Source organism: Diabrotica undecimpunctata, chromosome 1 (assembly GCF_040954645.1).
Source record: "Diabrotica undecimpunctata isolate CICGRU chromosome 1, icDiaUnde3, whole genome shotgun sequence".
Classification (NCBI taxonomy): Eukaryota; Metazoa; Arthropoda; class Insecta; order Coleoptera; family Chrysomelidae; genus Diabrotica; species Diabrotica undecimpunctata.
The window spans coordinates 39389585-39411415 of NC_092803.1; the positions used below are offsets into that span (position 1 = coordinate 39389585).

At 34.0% G+C, this 21831-nt stretch overlaps 1 protein-coding gene across 2 annotated transcripts in view; it reads left to right on the forward strand.

The window, feature by feature from the left end:
- Positions 1-21102, forward strand: part of LOC140448213 (acetyl-coenzyme A transporter 1) — a 27223-nt gene extending 6121 nt beyond the window's left edge. For both annotated transcript variants that reach the window (XM_072541325.1, XM_072541330.1), the window contains exons 6-8: positions 14767-14933; positions 18515-18739; positions 20699-21102. In XM_072541325.1, the coding sequence (XP_072397426.1) occupies positions 14767-14933; positions 18515-18739; positions 20699-20878 (572 nt within the window). In that variant the 3' untranslated portion in view covers positions 20879-21102. The remainder of the gene's footprint in view (positions 1-14766; positions 14934-18514; positions 18740-20698) is intronic.
- The last annotated feature ends 729 nt before the right edge of the window (positions 21103-21831 follow it).

A 21831-nucleotide genomic window follows, 5' to 3' on the forward strand; every position in this document is an offset into this window, starting at 1 on the left:
TCCCTGGAGACTTATATGGCCGAAACTATGTTTATAGTAAGTGTATGTATATGTGTATCTTACACAATGGCGTATGTTAAATATATATTATCCGTCATTGATCTTGGCATACACTTACACTAACCGATATTTTTAGTAATTTTGCGAAAAAATTAATTACTCTGAAGTAGTAAAATTTCCGATTAAGAAGATTTGAATCGTGAATTTGTAGAATGAATTAGCAATAAATCAACCGTATCGTTTCAAGATCAAAATATGATTGAAACGTCAGATGTTGTTAGTGTAGATTTCTTTCCTAGGTGGCGTAATTACCTTACTGACAAACAGTGTGATTTGTCATCGTAGCCATTTATATAGATAGATATATTGTTTAATTTAAACCATCTGCAATTCTGTACACAATTTTATTATAACTCACAACGGTTTTTAACACGTTGACGGACACTCGGAAATTAACAGGTGCGCGTGATATGGCTCTGCAGTATCTTGACTAATAAGTAAGATAGAAACAAAATTGTTGTAGCTGTGTGTTGCTATGGATATAAAAAATACGATTTTGTAAAAAAAATGAAGCTCTATGGCCGTCGGTGGCACAATATAAACATTTTTCTATACCATTTGTGACACAGGCGGCTATAGACGTCTCCTTGCTTTTGCCAAAATAACCTTTATTTTTCTTACATAATACATATCTATTGATGCCACAACTTAAAACAAGATGCAGGACATAGGGGTGGCTTCTCTGGACATGACTCGCATCTGTATCTTGTCTCCTTGCGTTTTTATCTACAGTACACTGTCTGCATCTCAGGAAAAAATGGGCCTTCTTGTATTTATCGGGAAGAGGGATTTTTTCCAAAAAGTGTTGCACAGTAGATGTTTTTGATTTATTTTTTGTTTTTTGGTAATGCACAAAACTTCTACCATCATTAGCGTCTTCTATCTGTATTAATGATTTTACCACAAATTCTCTAAACTCAATGAACTTAATGTTCTTTGTACTAGAATTGTACAAATGGTAAGAGTTCCAGACTGCTATATCGAAAAGGTAAAATATTACCTTTTTATATCACCGAATGGTTTTCCGGGGACAGCTATAGTAACTCAGCATTTGATCACTTCGATCAACACCTGACATATTTTGGTTGTATCCATCTATTTCACACGGTTTCATTTTTTCAACCCCATATCTATTTCTTACATTTACAATTCTGGGCTGATAGGCCGTTGTAATTGCGTGCACATCGCGCTTATCCTTCCATTTACTCACATACACACTGACATTTTGTTTTTTTCTCCATATGTGCTCCCCCCTCCTAAGTTTTTTTTTAGTGACAACTGCTGAATTGCCTCGTCGGTTAGAACGTAATGTCCAGTTGTGTGGGTTTTGTATGCAAGCAGTTTAGATGATAACGAGACACTATTATAGAAATTGTCCATATAAACATGATGGCCTTTATTTAGGTAAGGTCTAAGAAGCCGTAGTACAAACGCTTCAGTTTTGGAACCTGCTTGTGGTTCATTCTGAGCTCGTCCCTGATATATTTCCAGGTTTAAAATGTAACCATTGGATGTAGTAAGAGAGTAAAATTTTATTCCGTATTTAGCTTTTTTATTTTTAATGTATTGCCTAAAAACTAAGCGTCCTCTAAAAAGCAACATTGATTCGTCTAGAGATAATGCTTCACCAGGTGAATATACGGAGTTACTGTTTTGAATGATTAAATTCAACAAATCTCTGACCTTGTGGAGACGGTCTTGAGGATCAAAATTGTTGGAAGTGGCACTAAAACATCTTAAAATTTTCTCAAATCGGCGTCCACTCATAACATGAAAAAAAACGGGATGGTAATATAAGGGACTATACGTGAACAACTTTCGAATGACAGGTATTTTTACCATGCTTTGAAGCAGACACAGACCCAGAAATTTCTCCATTTCCTTTACTGTCACAGGCTTAAATTCGCGTGATCTACTGTGTCTTGTTTTAGGACGCACTGTGTTTACAAGCTTTGTACCGTAAAGATTCGTGCAGGCCACTAAACAGCTCATTACCTCGTCATTCCATATTTGACGGAAAACCTCAATTGGTGACATATTTACAATGCCTTCAATTTTTATGCTGCTTTGAACAACATCAAAATTAAAATTAGGAATATCCGAATAAACCTCTTCCCAGACGTCATCCTCACTGTTTTCACTTTCTGCATGGCTGTTATTCTCCTCCTGAGTGGGATCATCTTGGTTTGAAACCTCGCCTTCTGATATCCCACCACCAGTCTCTTGATCATGAACACTTTGCCTTTTTTTTTTTTTTATCTCAGTCCAGGGCACCGCCTGACTAACTTTAGTGCAGGATTCGTTCTTCCTACTCCCGGCGATAGTTCCCGAGGTACTTTAAAATGCCCTCTCGTCGCCGAGTCTACGCCGAACGCCTACCTGCTAAACCAGACCCTCCTCTGTCATCCAGCGATCCGGAAGCGGAATGGCCGCTGTAAGGCCGGCATCACTTCCGAATCACTAGCTTTATTCATTCATTCTCCATTCATACACATCCACACTCTATTCATCAGCAAGGAGGTTCCCTGTCTCGTTCCAGGTAGCGCGTAGAAGACACTCATCGCTCCTAGTTCGGCATTATTTCCAGATGGGCATTTCCTCCTTCCCCACAGTCTGACTCACGCATTCCAACTCACACAGTGTGACCCACTTTTCTAGCTTCACCTTTCAGCATCATTCACTCTTACCTCTAGCGTTGGTTTAGCAGTCTTTCTTCCTCTTCCTTTTTCTTGATCACTGCACGGATATAGCTGTGTATGTTAGTCCAAACTAATTTATTTTCAATCATTCTCTCAATCATTTCTCTCACTGTAACAAAATTCACACCTGTCTCTCTCTCCATTCTGTTCCTTTCCACTATCCATCTGCTGCAATCTAACATCGTATGTGTCACAGTGTCCGAGTATCCACAGTATAGGCATTCATCTGTATCAGCCTTTCCGATCCTATAAAGGTAGGCCCTAAAACACCCGTGTCCTGTGAGCACCTGCGTCAGGAAATAATCCAGTCGCCTGTGGCCACAGTCCACCCAATCTCTTATGTTCGGGATCAGAATTTTCGTCCACTGTGCCACATCTTCCGTGTTGTTCCATTCTTCTTGCCATCTTTCAACTGACCTTTCCCTTTCCTGTCTTTTCTCGGCCACAGTAAGGTTTGGACCTCTTCTCTCATAAAGCTCTTTTCTTTCGACCGTCAAAACATGCAACGGAACACATCCAGTGATGGTCCATAAGGCTGCCGCAGACACAGTCCTGTAGGCGCATGCCACTCGCAACAGACTTGTTCTGTCTACTCGTGTCATGAGACTCCTACAGGCAGTTATCTCTACCGCCTCGCTCCAGACTGGTGCCGCGTAGAGGACGATCGATTGTACAACACCGTGTAAGACCCCCTCCTTTAGGATTTGGGTCCTCCAATGTTCGGCATCACCCTCCCCAACGCAGCCGTACTATTCGCAGCCTTCCGGACCACCTCCCGCACGTGCTCTCCTCATTTTCCATTCTGGTGCAATGTCACTCCTAGATACTTTACTTGTTTCTTAGGTGTTAGACATGCTCCCGCACATTTTAATTCAATATTTTGCCTATTCCTTGTCCCCTTCAGAATAATGGCTTCGGTTTTCTCTGTCGCAAGTTTCAGTCCGTGCTGCGTCATCCATTTCTTTACGACGCCGCCTGCGTTTCTAACCCGGTATTTGAGATCTGGCTCATCCCGAGCCACTACCAGTACAGCGAGGTCATCCGCGAATGCGAAGGGGGTTGTACCCTCTCCGTATTCACAGTGCATAACCCCGTCATATGCCAGATTCCATAGCGTCGGGCCCAAGACAGATCCCTGGGGTACCCCGGCCGTCACGTCCACGATCGTGCCCTTTTCCACCATAATCCTTCTCTCGGACAGATACTCCCCACCACATTCATCAGGTAACCAGGACATTCTCTCTCCTCCATTGCCTTCATTACCTCGTTCCACTGCAACGTATTGAATGCGTTCTTAACATCAAACAACAGCAGAGCCGCCCAGCGATGTTCATCCCCTCTGTTGCGCAATGCTTCGAGTACACTCATGATTGCATCAATCGTGCTTTTCCCTTTACAAAAACCAAATTGCCTCCTTGATAAACCACCTGACCTCTCAATCATGTCGTCTATGCGTACTCGCAGCATCCTTTCATACAGCTTACTGATGCATGGAAGCAGACAGATGGGGCGATACTTTTCCCTAGCTTTGGGAAGCAGTATTAACCTCGATGTCCTCCAAGGCTCAGGAAAAGTTTGTGCTTCCAGCAGTGCATTCATATGTTCCAGAAGCCACGCAGGTTCCACCCGTCCTAGACCCTTCACCGCCTCAGGTGGTATCTGATCTAGTCCTGCGGACCTACCAGTTTTCAGTGAACCCAATGCCTCGATAAGTTCATCCATGGTAAAGGGTACACCTCGCTCAGCTCCTTCATCCCTCCATACATAGCCGATCTCTATCTGACTCGCTACCACACGAATCGGAGGGTATATAATCCAAATCACCAGCAAACATTCCATCATCACTGAATGGTTCATGTTCGGAATCATCCCCTGACTCTGACCAAGGCACATCGCTGTCAGCTTTTTCAAACCACTTTAAAAGCTGTTGCTCTTGACGAAGATCCATATTATTCAACAAAACTGCAATAAAATAGCACGTCCTAATTTATCATGTTTGAGGTTAGAAAATTTACGAAAATAAGGTTTATATTAGAAAATATACAACACTTACCCTGTTATACATAAAATTATAGTCAAATTTAATGCAGAATAAATGTTTTTCAACACAATAACGCCGAATAGCACCACGCACCGTTCTATTAGACTGACTGAAAAACACTGACAATAGTCGGTAAGGTAGTCTACCTATTTGCCTCCCACTGTTATGACAGCGGAATCCGATCGACAGGGAGGAGTGCTTGATGTGACAGTCAAACCGAATAACATACTAAAACCACGTTTCAGCACGTCGCTGCCATTATAACGTGGGTATATAGAAGGACGTCTATAGACGTCGAAATATTGTGGTGTCACATAAATTTTAAACACCAAGACGGCTATAGACGTCGGTGTCCTTCAACGTGTTAAATTAATAAATATTCGCTTTAAAATTAAAGATCTTACGAAGTTTTATTCGATTTATAATTAAAAGAGCTACAATTAAAGGATTTTTGCATAAAAAAAGAATTTTTACAAAAGTTATTTCAAAAATTTAAAATGGCGAAAAGTTGACATTTTTGGACCTTCAAACGTTAATCTTGCATAAACTATTGGTTAAAATTTAATTTAGCACAACTCAAATTAAAGCTTTATTTATGTACTTTTATAATATTGTCCCCATTCTACCCTAAAATATTGATTTAATACAATAAAAATAATTAAAAAACACCATTTTTTGCAAAGTGCCATAAAAAAATTATAGCCAACAATTTGGAGTTGCACAGATTTGGAGGTTACTCCAAACATTGCCCTTCGTAACGCTGAACTGGTTTCAAAAATTCACTCATTAATGCTCAAAATTATTCATTTTTGAATCTACAGCTTGGACCATACAGAAATGTTTTTATAAATAAAAGAAATAAACAAAAACCTTTCAAAAAACATTTTATTGTTCATACATACTTTCGATCCAAGTAACACCATTTTTGTGCTCGTCTTTGTGTTTTCTTCTCTGTCGTTTAGGTTTCAAACTTACCGAACTTTTTGATTTTATTTTGCAAATTTGATGTTTGTTATTACTAAGCGTATACCATTTACTATAAAAGTGATGATCTGAAAGTCCAAAAGTTCCTGTCCGTAAAGTGACTATACTTAAATCCATCTTGGGGCAAATATGATATACTATATTGGGTGGAAACGTACTTCCATCCAGTCGGAAAATCAAATTGAAATGTCTAACATCAAATACTTGTGCGTGTACATAGTTTACCTGCAACATGATAGTTATTAGAGAGTTATTGCAAAGTTAACAGTGCTGCGTTGCATTATTTACACCGCGCTATTTCGACAGTTTTGACATACGGCTGACACATCACAAATAGAGATATTGCTTGAGCTTATGCATACTTTGTTGCGTTATTTACGTTGTTTGTTTTCTTTTCATTTGTTCGCAAATTATTGAAAATGGATCATTATTTAGAAGCACTTATTTTAGCAAATGCTCATGATGATGATGTAGAGTTCATTTTAAATAACATTGTGGGAGAACATGTATTTCACCCACAAAATCAAGAATTTAATTTAGAAAACATGTTGCAAGCAGATGTAAAAATAAATTTTAGGTTTAGCAGACGAGATATTCCTACATTTGCAAGAGCTTTACGCCTACCAGATTTTATTCGTACCAATACTAGAAACTCTGTTAGTGGTAAATGCATTTGCATTCTACATTACTTGAGTGATGAGAAGGCTCGCATATCTCAGCAGTCTTAAAGATCTTCAGCTTTTATTCAATTTGTCACCTCAATCATTATCTCAAATTATTAATTATATTGTTGCATTATGCTACTGTCTGATGTACTCATTTTAGAAAATTATTACTAATAAACTTGGTTTAGATGAAAGACAAATAACATACATAACCCGAGAAAGCAAATAGCGCAACGAATTCCGCACAGCGTAACGGCTCCTCTAATAACGGCAGGCCGTATTTTCAATGATGCAGCGTAAGCCAAACAGCACATCTGCGCATGCTCTACTGTCAAAATAACGCGTGCTGTAATACATCAAGTGCAAAATTGACTCTGCAATATCTAAAACAAGACTTTTTGATATAGTTTTAACTTTATTTGCGTATCAGTATATCAGGAAATAGAGCTAAATATATAAATAATCGAAGAGACTTCAAAAAAATATTTTGCAAAAACTAGATAGGAAATCCGATGAAAATATAGTCAGAAATGGTAAATAAGCGGAAATAATGTTTTATTACATGTAACATCTAGAATAACCAGCGCATATTCTTAATCTCACGCCACTAGAATTCGAACGGTGTTGACATTGATCACGATATGACACTTTATTAAGAGTATCCAAATCAGTGGCGCCTCACAACATTCTTCTTAGTTGGCCATAACTAGGAAAATATTAAATAGTACTGACTTCGACTTACCGGATGAAAATATAAACGTAAGAAGTCGTCGAAGATTATGAAAGCCAATGGAATAAGATAATACATTCCTTTAACAAACCCTAATTGGGAATTAAGCACCTTTACATCTGAACATATTTATATTCTTCGACTTTCTTCTCCTATGTAAAATAAACACAATTTTGGCAGATTTTTCTTTGTTTTGGGTGATTTTAAGCACATCGTTCGAGCTTAAATCTATCCAATCTCGTATGATTTTAAGCCAGGAATACTGTCTTCTTCATGGTCCATGTTTGCCCTCAATATTACCCTTCATTACGAGCTGAAAAAATCGTATCGGTTGTTTCGCATTACAAATTCGAGATATGCAGTTTTACGCTTTTTTATGATTTAAATGAGCTCACCTTCTCTGCTTTTTCGGTGGAAAACTTCCAAGTGGCTGTATGGGAAATCCATAAATTAGTTTATATACCCAGTTCATTTTCAAAAAGTTTGCCCTGACCATTTCAATTCGGGAGATCGGATTTTTAAGTCGATTCAGATCTTCACTGATCCAGCTGCCAGGTATTTAAGGTACTACTCTACCGTCTAGAATGCTAAAAAATGACACATATTAAAAAAAAACTTTTTTTTATATTATTATATAACTTTTGATGATTACACAACTTTTTTTGTCAGTTTTTTTCTATTGTTCCTGTATTTTAAAGATGGCACCAAAAATTTTTCGTCCCAAAAAGTACTGCTCCATGGCGGACAGTTAATCTCTGGAACGACAAATCTGAAATATAAAACTCGAGAAGGGTTTAAAAAAAGAAGTGCTCTTACGTAATAGTTTATACAAGAAAAACTGAAAATTCTTAAAAAATAAACAAAATGGCAGTCATTCGAAAAAATTGTTAAAAAATTACCTTTTTTTGTTTTCAGTCACAAAAAATTTATTACTATGTTATCAGATCAATTTGTGGTAGAGAACTATCATAGAGAAAACCAAAACAAACAAAATACATCAAGGTTAATTCAAATCGATCGACTAGATCCGAAGATTAACTACCCGCCAGTTTTAAAAACATAGTTTTTCTCAAAATCTTTAATCTCCGGATCTAATTCGTCGATTTTATTAAACCCTGATACATTTGGTTTGTTTTGGTTTTTTTTCTATGATAGTTTACTACAATTTGACCACAAAAAAATTGTGACTTGAAAAAGTCGAAAAAGAGGTCAATTTTTGAACATTTTTTTCAAATGTCCGCCATTTTTTTAAAGAATTTTCAATTTTTCTGATAAACTATCACGTAAGGGCACTTCTTTTTTAAAATTCTTCTCGAATTTTATGTTTCAGATTTGCTATTGCAGAAATTAATACGCCGCCAAAGAGCAGTAGTTTTTGGACGAAAAATTTTCGGTGTTATCATTAAAATACATTAACAATGGCAAAAAACATGACATTTTTGTAATCTTCAAAAGTTGTTTGATAATAGAAGTTTAATTGTCGTATATAATAAAAAGGATAAAGAAAAATTGTTGAAAATCTGCCATTTTTTAGCATTCTAGTCGGTAGTAGTCATTTAAACTTAGAGACTTTGATTATCTCTGTACCGTATACATTTATGTGCACTGGTTGATTCGGATTCCGGTTTACCACTAATATCTTCGTTTTTGCGGTGTTGATATAGGATCAATAGATCTCCTTCAACTGATATCTTGTCAATCAGACGCTGTAGACCTTCAGGACTCTCCCCAATTATAACATATTGGCATATCTTAAGTGATTTATTAATTTACCATCCACTTTTATGCCCTCTTCTGAACCTTCAACTGCGTTTTAGAATACAATCTCAGAATACATGTTAAATATCATACGGCTTAGTTTGTAGTCCTGTCTCACGCCACATTTAATTGGAACGTCTCCTTTCGATAATTAGGTAATCGATCACCTCTGTGTTTTTCTTATGATCTGTTCTTATATTTGGCTAGTTAGATTATTCATTATTTCAAATATCTTGTCCAGCTTTGACCCTTCGTCTGGCAAAAATATTCATCTTTTTATTTTTTTCTTTATCGCTATCTTCACCTTTGGTCTTTCTTTTTATTCCATAGAAAGTTTCTGTGTATGAAAAGTATCAGATACTTCCATTCGAAAGAATTTGTTCCTATGTGTAATTTTCCAAATGTTGAGGTGGAAGACGGAGTCTTCGTTCGCAGAAAACCCTTTTTAAAAGGTTAATTTGAAATTACTTGTTGCCTCATATCTCTGTCTTTGACAGTTTTATGCCTTAAAGCATTTTGTTGTTCCTCGTGTTTCCTGTTTTTAGGTTAGTAAATTATATATTGTTGTATGTATAGTGATCGTAGACTGTTTATTTCTTTTTGATTGGTATGGATGCACTTTCACTCACTAGTTACGAGACTGTTTACAATGTGTTTGTCGCTGTAAAAAAAATTAAGAACTATCACGGAGCTATCTAAAGGCTCTTAAAGACCAAAATTGCGATTCACGAACAGCTCGTGTGCCGTTTGCGAACAAGTCGTCTACTGAGTCTAAATGAGTGGCTCGCATTTCTCTTGCTAATTATCGATAATGACTAATAATCCAGTAAAATAAGGCAAAAAAGGGGGCAAACCTCGGAATGAAAGATAATAAGCTGAAAATTTGCATACGTCTTTATTTTGATGGTATAAAACTTACCTCAAAAGTCTCATATAATCACGTGTCCGCGACTGAAGATATTAAAGGTCAAAGGTCACGAAAATGAGTTTTCTGCAAATATCTCGTTTCCCTTACACTTTATGACATTTAAGGTGGTAAGAAAAATTGTAAAATGGAAAATTCTCTTCAATGTTTGTCTGAAGTACTTTTATGTACCTTCAACCCTTCTTAAGATAGAGCGCAAAGAGTGGGGGACCGCTTACCTGTGTATACGGTAACGCGAAGTCAGCCAGTAGGATTCAATAAATAATAAGTTATATAGTTAATTATTTACTTAAAATACTATTATTATCATTAAATTTTTATTATTTATTATTTAATAAACTATATTTATAGATATTAATTATAAAATATATATTTTTTATATAATATTTATTTTATTTTTAACAAACATACAATATTAAATAAAATACTTTTCGTCCATATTACTACGAATATTATATCTCGAAATACAAATCTCTTGTACGGCGGTTGCTTTTTACACGCGTTTAGTGGATGTGATTCGACTTCTGCGATTTATAGGAAAGGTAAAATATCGTTTACTAAAATGTTCGAAAAAAATCACCATTTACATCAGTCACCTCAACTATTTCAACAAAAAAACTGCTCTGTACAAGAATTATTTGAAAATGGAGTACGTATTTTCTTAGCAGCGTATAATGCTCCAACATCAGAAGACGATATAGACTCTTTTCGATACACCCAGTTCATCAAATCAACAAGACTCAACACTGTTAAAAATAAAATAAATATTATATAAAAAATATATATTTTATAATTAATATCTATAAATATAGTTTATTAAATAATAAATAATAAAAATTTAATGATAATAATAGTATTTTAAGTGAATAATTAACTATATAACTTATTATTTATTGAATCCTACTGGCTGACTTCGCGTTACCGTATACACAGGTAAGCGGTCCCCCACTCTTTGCGCTCTATCTTAAGAAGGGTTGAAGGTACATAAAAGTACTTCAGACAAAAATTGAAGAGAATTTTCCATTCTACAATTTTTCTTACCACCTTAAATGTCATAAAGTGTAAGGGAAACGAGATATTTGCAGAAAACTCATTTTCGTGACCTTTGACCTTAAATATCTTAAGTCGCGGACACGTGATTATATGAGACTTTTGAGGTAAGTTTTATACCATCAAAATAAAGACGTATGCAAATTTTCAGCTTATTATCTTTCATTCTGAGGTTGCATCCTTATTTTACCGGACTATAATTAGTTGCTTGTGCTGCATTTCTTTATATTAAAATTGATTCTGATAAACAAAAGAAAAAGCGTGGAAAATGAAAATAGTGGCAACGAAATTTATTCAAAAGTTATTAGGTTTATGGAGGATCTCATTTATTGAGATATTTGGCATAAGTGGTTATTTAATCATTTTAACTGTATGAGTAAATCAGATTTTGAAGAATTAATAAATAGTATTGGCCCACTTGTATCAAACGTTTTTTAGCAACTGGAGATTCGTTTACTAGCCTAATGACCTGTTCAAAATATAAAAACAAAGTATTTCAACAATTGTACCAGAAGTATGTGAAAATAAATAACAATAAAAAAACAGCACGTTGAAATATAACCTCAAACTAAAGTAAATAATGAACATAACCTCTTTTTGGTTTAAGCGAACTCCAAGACGTCCTGACCGTTTGTTTACTAACTGGTTATTCTCGAACAAACCCTTTGGTGTTCGCTATCCCAGCGAACTTTGAGTGAACAGGGAATTGTTCGCTAACCCATTACGAACTTTCGTCCACACAACTGTTCGCGAACAGCTCGTGAACTTGGCTTGTACGCGATTTAAAAGACGTCTAATCCATTTTTTTGTACTGGAGATGCAATAATACGTTGATAATTATTTCATAAGTACAAAATAGGCAATATATATTCAGCATAGAAAAAAAATGAATCAGTATTAGAGTCAATTATTTAAACGTACTATATAGGTACACTTACCTGTTTTAGCACCACTACGGGGTTTTTATGCTTTAATTCGTTTAAATTATTCATAACATCCCTGAATATTCGTCTATTTCTAGATCGAATCAGAAAGTTTTGTATTATAGTGGCTGCTTTCTTCTTAAATGTCTCATCAATACTTCTTGTGTATAACTCACATATTGACGTGATTTTTTGCGCCAAATCATTACATTCTATTGCCACTTGATGTATTTGCGAATAATTTCTGTCGGGAATATACGGTTCTAAATAAATTTCGTGGTTTTCTTGTAATATACTGAAAGTGTCACTTTGAAATAAGTTTGACATTTCGATAATTGCCACTGAGAATTTTTAATCTTAAACGGTCCCTAGATAATCAAACGTTGTCATCAATATCTTGCACAATAATTGATCTTGTACAGTTATACTAGTGGCCCGTAGATCATATTAAAATATTGCCATGTTGTGTCAAATAGACTGATGTTAATTATGCAATCTGCGTAAATATTGCATCGTTTATGGAAAGATTACACTCTATCGTTGAAGTTATATATTTGACATTTGAAGAAAGGGTTGCTTTTCAGGGCTTTTCCATATTCAGCCCTTTTTTTAAAATAAATTTGGACCTTCCACATGCTTTGGTTTTTCAATTTTTGGCTTTACAAAAAATCAATAATTTGATTATTTCTATTTCTGATAAGAAGCAACTGGATTAGGTTATCCACAGATCTGTGTAAATTTTTAAAAAATGTAGTATATACCTGATGGCAAAAATTACCACAGATTTGTTGGCCTTATGATAAGCGTAACCAGAAAGCATATACATAAAGTGTCAAAAATAATGTGTCCCTTGTTGGTCACAAAACAGTACCAGAGTTTTTTTAAACTGACAATGCCAGACAAATTGAAAGACAAACAATTTTTACAATCAGAGGAATTTTTTACAATTAGAGGAATAAACATATAATCATCCGTACAATCTAACATGCAATTAGTAATAAATTACAACTTATTTTTTAATCCTTTTTTTTTTTTCTTTTTAAATTTTTTTTTTTTTATTTTTTATTTTTTTTTTCCTGCGCTAAGACATAACCCGATTCAACATCTCGGAGGTTTACATCTTCCTTTTTTTTAATTCTTTATGATTTTTTTTTTCTTTATATTATTATTATTAATTTTATAAATTTTTTTTTTTTTTTTTTGCTATAATACAATATTTACTTAAATATAAGTTAGTTCTAAGCTACAATTTATATTTACAGTTTTTGATATGTTCGTAAATCGTTTTTAATATATTGATATCTCTAGAGAAAATCAAATTGTTCAGGTAGACGGGAAGTGGAATTTTTAATATAATAAGATTATCATAAAATTTGTTTATGTTTACTGATTCGTGGGAACATTCAAGAAAAATATGTAATAAGTTACCTTCTTTTCCACACTTACAATTAGGTGACTCCGCTAGACCCAACTTGTACATATGAAGGGGGGTAAGAGCATGATTAGATCTTAATCTGTTTATAACCCTTATGAAATGGCGATTTGATAGAGTATGAAACCATCTTTTTATGGGTATTTCAGGCTGCATTTGTTTGTAATTATTTCCAGTTCTCGTGTTTCGATAATATGTTTGCCATTTTTCTTTTTGATGCTGTTTACTAATTATATTAATTATATTAATATTATATATTATATTATATTAATATACTTTTCAGACTCGAACCGAATGCTTCCAAAATGGAAGTTAGTCTTTTTAATTAAATAACACAACTCGCTATAAAGGAACTAACGTACGGTTTGAATATATCACACTTCCTCTTTTTTATGTGCCTTGTCCGGTCTCCCTGAGGTTATCAATCATCATCATTCTGGCTTTACAACTTTGCGTGGGTTCTAGCTTCCTCAAGAATTTCTCTCCTGGGCTCTCTATCCATCGCCTTCCTCGCCAAGCACGTATTCCTATATTTCTCATGTCTTCATCGATGTTATCAAGGAACCTTGTTCTGGATCTTCCTTTTCTTCTCTAACCAATGGGTCTATCAAGGAGCGTTTTTCTAGCTGGGTCATTTTGTTCCATCCGCATTACATGCCCTATTTACATCAGACGTCACATCTTAATACTTTTCTTTCGAAACATCCTAACATGTTTTTTATTACTTTTTGTTAGAGTTCAGGTCCCTGAACGTTATGTTAGGATTGGTCGTATTATTGTTTTGTAGAATTTTACTTTTGTATTTCTAGATATAATTGAGGATTTAAGAAGGAGATTGTGCCCAAAATAGCATCTGTTGTCTGTATAAATTCTGTCGTTTATCTTGCTGTAGTATTATTCTCAGTATTAACGAGATACCCCAGATATACAAATTCGTTAACTGCTTCGATTACGTAATTTTCCATAACAAGTGTTCGTAGGATTTGTGGTTGCGTGCTTATTTTCATATACTTCGTTTTGTTGGTGTTTATTAATAAACCCATTTTTGTAGTTGATTCTTTTAGTGTACGCCTCTCGTACAGTGTTTTCCATTCTCACAACAATATTGATATCATCAGCCAAGGATTTGCACTGATTTAATATATACTCAACCGGTGGTTGTGATTTGTGACACACGTCACTTTTTCCAGAGCCAGATTGAAGAGTATACAGAATTTTCATATTTATACTATCTATATCTACACTCTAAGCAGCACATATTATATATGACTTTACGAAATAGCAGCTACAGTAAAAAGTTGGAAGAGTCCATTTACGCGACGAGGAGAGTCCGTTATGCAACATGTAAACTTTTTCAATGTTATTAAAATCTATAAAAATAATAAATAACTAATAAAATTGCTTTATTGAATTTTCGCGCTATTGTACAACTACAGTACCGCCTACTGTACAACTTTTTTATTCCTGTGACTAATACTAATACTAATTTTATGTTCTAGGGCCTAAACCGCTAAATGTATTCTTGAAAGCTATACCTTATCGATTAGCTTTTGGCTTTGTAGCAGCTTTTGTAGTATTTATAACACCAACTTTAGTACCTGACGCTTCAAATGGCCTACCATTTTATTATGTAATATTATTGTTCGCCTGCTACGCTCTTCACCAGGTAAGATAAATGTTTTATTCATGTATACGATAAACTGGCGAATAAGATAAACTCAACTGATTTAAAAATATCTATCTGAGATAGAAATACCCATAGAGGAAGTAGTCTAAAAAATAGGAAGACTCCGAGTGTAAATCAAATCAGTAATTAAATACATAAATCATCATCAACGTTTTTTTGCATTTATCGCCATGTGGGATCGGCTTCCCTAATTACATTCTTCCATAAGTTTTTATCTTGGTTTACATCAATATCAATCTTTCTTACTTAACCTTATATTGCATAAATTTTAAATATGGATACTAAAAATCATTTCTTATTTTGACATAGCTTAAAAAAAGTGATAAATTTAAAAATTCCTCTAGAGTAATTTTTGAGTTTCCACTCTTTTTAGAAAATATGGAATATGTACTGTATACAACATTATATACATTAACATTACATATAATAATATATTAAAAATTACTTATTCTTCTTCTTCTTCTTTTTATATAGACATGACTGTGTTTTCAATGTGCCTCCAGTAAGTTGTCGTTCCATCGTTTTCGTGGATTTCCTACTGATCGTCAAACTATTGGGGAACCGTCTCTTGCCGTCTTCACTACTCTATTTGTTGTCATTCAACTTGTATGATCGTTCCATTCTATTCTTCTATTTCTTGATGTTCTCCACTTCGCATCTACGTCGCGTGGTATATCTGTACTTCTAGCTCTGTCCCATAGTGTCTTAGCATCAATTTTTCATCTCTGCTGTTTCTAACATCCTTTTTGTCCTCTCTGTGTCACGTCTTGTTTCTGCCGCGTATGTCCTTATTGGTCTGATGACTATTTTGTAAATTCTGCCTCTCATTTCTTTCCCGATATTTGTATTTCTCTATATTGTTTCATTCAGGCAGCCTGCTGCTCTGTTTGCTCTATTCACATGATCTTCCACTTCAGTTTCGAGCTTTCCGTAGCTAAATAATGTGATATGTATATATTTAAACTCCATCACTTGTTCTATTATCTGACCTTCCAGCTCCAATTTACGTCTTAGTAAATTTGCCGTTGTAGCCATACATTTTTTCTTTGTTGGGGAAATTAACATGTTAAATTTTCTGGCGGTTATATTAAATTGGTGCATCATACGTTGTAAATCATCTTCATTTTGAGAGAGTAGTATTGCGTCTGCAAATTTAAAATAATCTGCATAGCAGATTATATTAAATTGTTTTTCTCCCATTTGGTATCCTCTTTTAGTTCTTACTTTTGTTATTATTTCATCTATAGTCCTCTATTGTTAAACCATCAGGTTAAACAATAGAGGACTTAGGGAATCTCCCTGTCTTATCCCATTGCCAGTTTCAATAGAGTCAGTTAGTTCTTCTTCTACTTTTATCTTATTTTCTTTAAATATGTGTTGAATTGTGAACAAGTTAGGTTACATTTTGAATTTCTTCTGCTTCTTCTTCTTAAAGTTCCATCTCCTATCGGAGGTTGGATATCATAACGGCTATGGTCACTTTGTTAGCTGCTGCTCTGAAAAGTTGTAGTGAACTACAGTTAAACCATTCTCTAAGGTTCTTCAGCCAGGAGATGCGTCTTCTTCCTATGCTTCTTCTTCCTTGGATCCTTCCTTGCATAATAATTCTCAGTAGCTCATATTTTTCTCCTCTGGTTATGTGACCCAAATATTCTAGTTTTCTTCTTTTTATGCTGTTCATAATTTCTAACTCCTTATTTAGACGTCGTAGTACCTCAGCATTGGTAATCCTTTGAACCCACTGAATTTTTAATATTCTTCTGTAACACCACATTTCTAACGCTTCTATTTTCCTTATGTGTTGTTTCTTCAATGTCCAAGCTTCCATTCCGTATAGTAAGATAGAAAATATGTAACATCTTAGAGCCCTCAATCTGAGATGCAACTGAAGGTCTCTGTTGGTAAGCATTGTCTTCATTTTCACAAATGCTTGCCTTGCAGTTTCAATTCGGACTTTGATTTCTCTGCTTTGGTCATTTTTGTCATCAACCCAGGTTCCCAGATATTTATATGTCTCTACTTTTTCTATTTGGGTTTGCTCTATCATTAATCTTTCATTTCCATGTTGCGTTTTTGAGACAATCATGAATTTAGTTTTTCTCTTATTTATTTTTAGTCCGTATCTAATGCAATAATCGTTAATTCTATTTACCAATTCTTGTAGCGATTCCAGGGTGTCTGCCATTATAACGGTGTCATCAGCGAATCTTATCTTATTTACTATTCTTCCGTTTACAGAGATTCCATCACCCAGATCCGCTATCGCTTCCTGGAATATGGCTTCACTGTACACGTTAAACAGTAATGGTGACAGAACACAGCCCTGTCTTACTCCTCCCTTTATATCTATATTTTCGGACTTTTGTTCTTCTATCTTTATATTGGCCTTTTGATTCCAATACAGATTGATAATGATTCGTAAGTCTCGTCTGTCTATATCTTTGTTTCTCAGTATTTCTATTAGTTTTTCATGTCGGACCCTGTCGAATGCCTTCTCGAAGTCGATGAAACAGGAATAAATATCTAGGTTCATATCTAAGCATCTTTGAGAGAGTACATTAAAAGCAAACAATGTATCTCTCGTTCCCAGTCCCTTGCGGAACCCAAACTGAGTATCATCCATATCATTGCATATATATGCAATATCAATTTCTTATGCGGGAGTGACTAATCATTCAAATGAAAGATTTTTGAGAAGAAGAAATATTCAAGACAAGGAATTTTGTCATTGTATTCAAAGTATAATATTTCAGATGAATATAGGTATTGTAATGATATTGTTGTAAATAAATCTATTATTTTATAAATTTCTAATCGAAATAGGTATTTAATTAACATTCAAAATTTAAAATATTGTATGCTTTAGATTTACCATTCAAAACTTATCTGAATATAAATAGTTATACTGGAAGTCATGAGAAAAGAATGGAATAATGTTGAATGCTTTATAAACATCAGTATTTTTTTAAATACATAACTGTTTTGGTTTAGTTTTTATTTCAGCATGATATAAACCATTGTAAGTAAATACTTGAATAATTTATATTAACGATTAAATTAAACTAAATAAATGTTTATATAATTAAATAAAGAGGCTATTTTGTTCACTAGCAATTTATGTTATTATATAGGAAAATAAAATCTTACACAAACAACCCCAAATACTTGTTTATAATTTCTAACAGATTTTTAACATCAGTTTTTTACACACTCTGGAAGACGAAGAGAAACAGACGATCTGATAATTGTTTTGATAAATATATAGATATTTTTATTCCGCAATAAATAAAGAAATATTCAAGAAAAGGAATACGCTTTCCTTAGAACACCATGAATTTAAAATAAGTAAATTTATACAAGAAATTTGTTAATTTCTTTTAGTAACATGTTGGTAGCATTGATTCTTGACTACATAAAATTTATGAAGTGTATTACAATATATGTTAATACAAGTGTACATAAACTACACAGAGTATTTGAAAATATTAGCGTTTAATTCAAATTTGTTCATCAAATATATTCTTAAATTTTTCATTTAAGATTATTTTAATTGTTTTTAGGTGTGCGTGTATTGCATGTTTGTTGCACAAATGGCATTTTTTGCCAAAATCAGTGACAGTTCAGTCGGAGGAACGTATATGACGTTATTAAATACCCTAACGAATCTAGGAGGTAATTGGCCGGCTATGCTTGCCCTCTATTGGGTTGATCCGTTGACGTGGAAACGGTGTGACGGAGGAGCTGAGAGTGTAGATAATATATGTAGGAATAACGAAGAAAAAGTAGTAAGTAGAAATAAACTGATTTTTTAATTCATTATATAATCGCTTATACACTGTATATATTTTAAATGTCTAACTGTTGTGATATTTCCGCCACCTCTTTAGTACTATTTAAGAGTCACAAATTGCGGCCATATTTAGGATCCAGTTGTGTAGATAGGAGCTCCACTATATCAAATAAATTGCATCAGAATTGTAACAAGAATTTATTTAGTTTACAGAAATTTACAATGAAGTAAAAACTTCTATAATATATAGTTATTAATTTAAATTTATTTTACATATCCCAATTTTGCGAAAACTCGACTATATATATATAAATTATATTAGAGTTTTCCAAAACTATGTTTTTAAAAACTATTTATGTAACACAAAATAATAACAATACGTTTTACTATGATAAAAGCAGAATCTAGACTAACTTACAATATGATTTTTAAGTGCAACTTGTAACATGGTACTTTCAGGGTCATTCGATACGCGAAGTAATTGATTTATTTATTGTTGCCTTCGAAAATAGACCCTCAGCAAGTGTTACAACAGTTAAAAATACCATTAAACATTTCCAAACTTCAGGATGTGTAAACAGTTGTAAAAAGTGTCATGAAGGTAATGAACCACGTGTTAGACCTATCGATGAGGAGCGTCAAAACAGGGATATTGATATTTGTGCTTTTGTGGAAGCTAGTGAACCCTATAATAGTGTACAAATTGCTAGGGGAGTTAACGTGAATGCTCGAACTGCCCAGCGATTTCTTAAAAGGAATGGGTATCACTGTTTTAAGATACAACCAACACAAGAACTGTTTCCGGAAGATAACTTTAGGCGGATGGAATTTTGTGAATTTATGTTAGATAAACAGAATGAAAATGTACACTTTTTAAAAAAATATTTTATTTTGTGACGAATCTTCATTTTCATTACATAAAAAACACAATCCATCCGTTGCAAGGTATTATTCTCGGAAAAATAAGCACCTCAGTGTTGCAGATCGAACGCAGTATCCGCAAAAGTTAAATTTTTGGACTGAGATGTTAGGTGACCATATTGTCGGTCCATTTTTAATCGATAGAAACCTAAACGGGCCCAAATATTTACAACTTTTACAGAATGAGATCATTCCGGCTATCGATGCCTTCCTGTTAATTTTCAGGAGGATTATTTCCAACAGGATGAGTGTTCGGCTCACAACGCTAGAGCAATTGACTTCCTCAATTAAACGTTTCCTGATCGACCGATAAGTACACGTGGTACAATTAAATGGCCCGCTAGATCCTGCGACTGAGCGCCTAACGATTTCTTTTTTTGGGGTTTAGAGAACGAAACATTATTTTAGAGAAAGAAAACATTTATAGGCATCAATTTGAAAGGGCCACAAACCTAGTCGAATTAGGGGCAAAAATACTCCATTTCTCTGCAAGCATTACACCAGCCCTACTCCAAAATATGAGGAGAAATCTGTATGACAGATTTGGTTACTGTTTAGCACAAGGAGGTGGAATATTTGAGCCCTTAATTCATTAATCTGCTTTCCTAATTTTTATCTTTTGTTAGGTACATCTTACGAAGTTTGTAGGTTCTTAATTAGGTAGTATTTTTTATGTCTAAGTTTGGAAGAATTTTATTGTTTTTTTTATTAAAAAGTACAAACGATTCTTATTCTGATTTTTTTCTTCTTTCTTGTCTTATTGTTATAAGCTTTGTCCATAGAATTTGTACAATTTTCAGTGACAATAAAGGATATTACTTATTTACTTACTTATTTATTTGTATTGCTATTAAGGCCAAAAAATAACCAAAAAATTAGTTGTAGTGCATTATAATAAATATACTGATGGGGATGGAGATGATAGAGATGGGATTACAATAAATCTTAATTCCTATGGTCAACAAAACAATGTCGTTATCTGTATATAATATGTGTATGTATGTATCATATTTATAATATTTTTCTCTTTTAGCTATGCGAAAAAGTAGGAGGCAAATGCGTGACAGTTCTAGACGGTTTCTATATAGAAACGCTCATCTGTGTTGCAATAGGATTTCTATGGTATTTATGGGGAGCAAAAAAAGTACGACATCTTCAGCAGTTAGGTGAAAACGCTTGGAAGCTCAAAAATAAAAAATCCCAAAAGAGCTAGCTTCTTTGGAAAACTGATAAGACTTTTCACGTTTGTAAATACGATTGTTGTATTCCAATTGAATAAACCGAGAACTGGAAGATAATACACAAATAATTTCTATTTTTATATGATACATTTTCAGTTTATGTTTTGTTTAAATTATTTTCTTTTTGTTTGTGAATGTTTACAAAGTGAACACTATCGAATTTAAGTTAAATTAAATTTTGATGTATGATAAATAATTTGTGACTTGTTATTACTGGACCAGAAGGAATTGTCCTTGAAATATGGAGAATATTCCGAGATTCTCGATATTACCAGACGAAACAACGCTTTTCAATAAAGGAAAAACATTATTAGTATCCCATTATCTAAAAATTTATTTATATCTTAAACACGCCACTGAACAATTGTGAATTGAAATAAATTTAAAGTGGCTACAAGTACTTTCAAATATAACTATGATCAACATTTAAAAAAAATGATCCTTATTGTTCTTGTCTTATAGTATGGAATGGTTTCGATATGTTTGTAAGAGCTAAGGTTTGTTTTGTGTAAATTGATATATGAGGCGTTCAGAACCATAGTGGATTAAGTCAACTTTTTACGAAAATTAAGTTGTTATGTTCTACAAATAGAAATCTTTTCGGTGCTATAACAAACCACGTCCAAAGTTACCGCAATAATAAACATATGGCGTTATTTTACTATGTCTCGGAACAATGTGTCGTATTATTTTGGGACACAGTGGATCAAATCCAGTTGACTAGTCAGATTGTGCTCAGTGTATGTCCAAATGTGATCAACTGTCCTTAAAAATAGCTGCAGCAACTGAATCTGAGACATACAATTCACTTATTTTTGAGAAAAATGTTCACCTAGCAAAAGCAAAACAAGCTCGAGATGTACTAAAATCGTACAGTGATGACGCACCAGATGAACACTATGTTGCTACTTTTGACCTAAAAAAA